Source organism: Fonticula alba, assembly GCF_000388065.1.
Source record: "Fonticula alba strain ATCC 38817 unplaced genomic scaffold supercont2.15, whole genome shotgun sequence".
Classification (NCBI taxonomy): domain Eukaryota; order Rotosphaerida; family Fonticulaceae; genus Fonticula; species Fonticula alba.
In genome coordinates this window covers 218218-222051 of record NW_009242985.1, presented here as the reverse complement: position 1 = coordinate 222051, position 3834 = coordinate 218218, and the positions used below count along the sequence as shown (strand labels likewise).

Here is a 3834-nt window from a genome sequence, read left to right as displayed (position 1 = left end):
GGGGGCGGAGGCTGACGGGAGCATGCTTGGCCCTCCCCCCGCGGGTCAACCAGCCAAAGGGCCGCCTGAACATCGGGCGCGGTGATGGGGTGTGAGGGGGGGGGAGAGAGCGGAAGGGAAGATTTGCGCACGGGCGCGGCACACGACACCGCCCCGCGCCCGAGCCGCAGTGGAACAGTCCGGGCGGGGCGAGGGGGAAAGAAAACAAAAAACAAAAAACAACAACACCACCATTCGACAATCTCATGTCCGCGCCCTTTTCGGAAGGCCCGGTCGCGCGGGGGACCTCTTCCGCGGGCCGAGAGAATCTCCGCCCCCCCCCGCGCCGGGTGTCGGGCCCCAGACACCGGCCGCCGCGCGCCGGGGCGTGGGTGCCGATGGGCACGCGCGCGCGCGCACAAACACCTCGTTCGCATACCGAGGCGAGCGTACCCAACGACCCCCCCCCCCCGCCCGGCGAGAAAGACCAGGCCCGCGAGAGCCGGGGAACCCCTTCTCCCCCGGGCGCCCCGAACCCCCCGCCCCCCGTGCCCTTCGTGCTCAGACCCCCAGGCCGGCCGGCCGGGCCCGTCGCCCCGCGTGCGTGCGGGGGCGGGCGGGCGGGCGGGGGGGGGGGGGGGTGTCTGGACCGCGGACGGCACGGACCCGAGCGCGCCGTTTCTTTTTTCTTCCTTTTCTTTTTCCACCCGTCGAAAGTGTCTCGGCGCGCGGGCGCATGTTCCTGTCTTTGCGCGAACGTGCCGGCCCGGCGCGATCGTCAGCCCCCCCCCCCCCCCCAAGGATGCGGGGCTGCGCGGTTCGCTGCACGGCCGGGCCGAAGCCCTTTCGCATGGCGGACTTGTTATTGCCGGCGTGGGGACCGCCCCCCGGGGCCGCGGGCAGCCATTAGCATCGCCTGTGCTCCCCTCCGCCGAGGGTTGGGTGTCCTTGTGGGAGGGGCGCGGCGGCGCGTGATCGCGCGGAGGACGCAGGGGCCGGCGGGCGCGTGGTCTCGCGGTCCGGGCATGACCGGCGCGCACGTGCCATCTGCCAAGCCGCCCGCCTTGCGCGCCAATACCGCCGGCCCCCCCGTGCGCGCCTTCCTGGTCCCCAGCCTGCCTCCGGCGCCTGGGCTCGCGCGCGCGCGCGCGACACCGCCGCCGCCGCCGCCGGGGCAGCGGCGGCGTGCCGCTATCGGCTGCTGCCATGTTGCCTCGCCATTCTTGGCTGGGGCCTGCCACCGTGGCCCCGGTTGCTGTTGCGGCCGCCGGGTCACTCGCCGGTCGCCCCCTGCCCGATGTGGTAGACGCCCGGGCGGAAAGAAGGGCCGGCCTTGAATGCCGAGCGGCGCCCGGCCGCTCGGGCCCCTCCTTGATCCGCGCGCGCGCGCGCGCACACGCGAGGGTCCTCTGACGGGCCCCGGCCGGCGGGAGGCTTGGTCTAGCCTGCCCGGCCCTTGGCGGCCCCCGCGGAGGCAGGGTGCTTTCACATGCGCACCAGCATGCCGGCGCTTGTGTCCCCCCTCCTCCCCCGCGCGCGGGCGCCCCAAAAGCCCGGACCTGGCCCGGGCGAACGCCGGCAGGGCCACCGAGCCGGCCGCGCCCGCCCGGAGGTGGTTAAGCCTGGAGGGGCGCCAGCCGGTCCGGTCCGGCCACGTACACGCCCGCACCCCGGCCGGGGGGCCTTTCCCTGCTCGCTAATGCCCCCCGCCCGCCCGCATGCCTGGCTCCCTGTGGTCGCGCGCCTGCCTCGCGCCGGGCGCTCTCTCTCGCTCTCGTCGGCCCGGCCCCGGGCGCGGGACCCGGCATCGCGGCAGGTCGTTTGAAACCCTGCGTGGGAAAAGTAGTCCCATTCCTGCCTCCGGCCTATTTCTCGGCCTGCCGGCCGGGCGCCGCAGAAGGGCCCAGCCCGGGGGGGCCGGGCGGCGGAGGCGGGACTCGCCGGGAGGCGCTCACGCCCGGCTGCCCTCCCCCCCCCCCCCCCGGGCGGCTCGGCCGTAGACCGGGGTGCGTGTGGTTAAGACCCTGCCAGGGGCGCGGCAGGCCGCCCTCCTCCTGCGGGAAACGGCGCGCCCGGCCGGGTGGCGGGAGCGGCCACTGCGCGATCCAGCTGCCAGCCCTCCGGCGCGGGGCCCCCTGCCGCGCCGCGGCCGCCGGCTAACTGACAACGGCCCGCCGCGCCGGCCTGCCGACACACAGGGCGCCTGGGATTTTTTCCCGGCGCCGCGCCCGTGCGCACACACGCCTTTGTCTCGGAAGGCCTCCCCCCGGGCCGGGGGCCTCGCGGCATACGGATCATATGTGTCCGGCGCCTCGGCCTCGCACCCGGGCCTCGCACCCGGCGGCAAGCGTTCGGCGGAAGATGGGCCGGATCGTTGCCCCGCCGGGCCGGGAGGCGCCCGGGCGTCTAGTCCCGTGGCAGATCCCGCTGGTCGTGGCCGGGCACACAGGCCGCTCCGGCACGCGGCCCGCCGCCTGGCGGAGCTTTCTCAGTAGGCGACCCTCGGCCCGGGACGTTGCGCCCCCGGCGGCACCCCTCTCCGTCCCCCGCCGCGTGTGTGTGTGTGTGTGTGTGTCTGTGTGTCTGTGTGTCTGCGCGTGTGTGTGTGTGTGTGTGTGTGTGTGTGTCTGGCCTCTCTGCGGTCCTGCAGTGCTTCCTCCCTCCCCACTCCCTCTCTCTCCCTCTCTCTCTCTCTCTCTCTCTCCTCCCCCCAACGCTCGCCCCCTCCTCCCTCCTGCTCCTCCCCCCCCCTCCCCCCCCCTCGTCTGCCTGCCCGGTCGCCAGCTCGCCTGCACGTCTCCCCCCATCGCCCAAGCTCCCTCTCGGCCCTCCCCGGAGCCACCTCATGGGCCCGTCGCCGCCGAGCCTGGTCACGGCCGGTGCCGCGCCGGGCCCGGCGTCGGCCCCGTCCCTGGGGCCCCCCTCACCACCGTCGGAGATGCTTGCGCACCCGGCGGCTGCCCTGTCAGCCCCGCCGCACACACACCCGCAGCCGCCGTCGCACTCGCAGCCCGGCCCAGCGAGCTCGCCTGCAGTGTCGCCTCCGCCCCCGGCCCCGGCCCTGCCCTCCGCATCGGCCAGCCCCACCATCACCGTCACCGCCAGCCCCACCATCACCGTCACCGCCAGCACCACCACCACCACCACCAACGCCAGTACTACCACCAACGCCAAAGCCAACGCCAACGCCAACACCGAACCTTCCTCGCCCGATGTGGCCAAGCACCACCCAAAGAAGACCTTCTGGCGGCGGCTGCTCGGGACCGGGGGCGCCCCGCCGGACGGCGGACCCCCATCGCCATCTGGCGATCTGGCGGCCACCACGGCCGGCGCGCCCGCGCCCGCGCCCGCGCCCGCGCCCGTCACCACCACGGTGCCCACCGCCCTGACCCCGGACCAGCACCAGCGCCAGCTGGTGGCCACGCACCAAGACCGGCGCCGCCGCGAACAGGAAGAGGCCCAAGCCGCCGCCGAGGAGGAAATTGCCCTGGCCGGGCGCCGGGCACGCGTGGCCGATCGCCTGGACCGGCGCCTCTTCCAGGCGCTGCTGTCCGGGTCGGCGGCCGGATCGCCGGCCGCGGCCCCCGGGTCCCCGGTCCTGGCCCCCACGCCGGCCGGGGCCACGTCAGCGGCCGGGTCGCCGGCGCCGGCGGCCAGTTCCGCCGGGCCCCGCCCGGCTGCCGGCCCCCGGGCCCCGCTCCTGACCTCCACCGTCACCGATATCTCCCCCTCCGGGGCCATTCGCGTCATCGTGCCCGGCACCTCGGAGAGTACGTCCGCCGGCTGGCCGGCCGGCCCCTCCCGCCCTTTTCCCGGTGGCATGTCCTCCCGCCCCCTGGGCCTCGCTGACCGACC

At 75.6% G+C, this 3834-nt stretch overlaps 1 protein-coding gene across 1 annotated transcript in view; it reads left to right on the top strand.

The window, feature by feature from the left end:
- Positions 1-2824: 2824 nt before the first annotated feature.
- The window catches only part of H696_05912 (hypothetical protein), a gene marked incomplete at its 5' end in the record, with an annotated part of 11443 nt that continues 10433 nt past the window's right edge, over positions 2825-3834 (top strand). The window contains one exon of the mRNA XM_009499688.1: positions 2825-3749. Coding sequence (XP_009497963.1) covers positions 2825-3749 — 925 coding nt within the window. The remainder of the gene's footprint in view (positions 3750-3834) is intronic.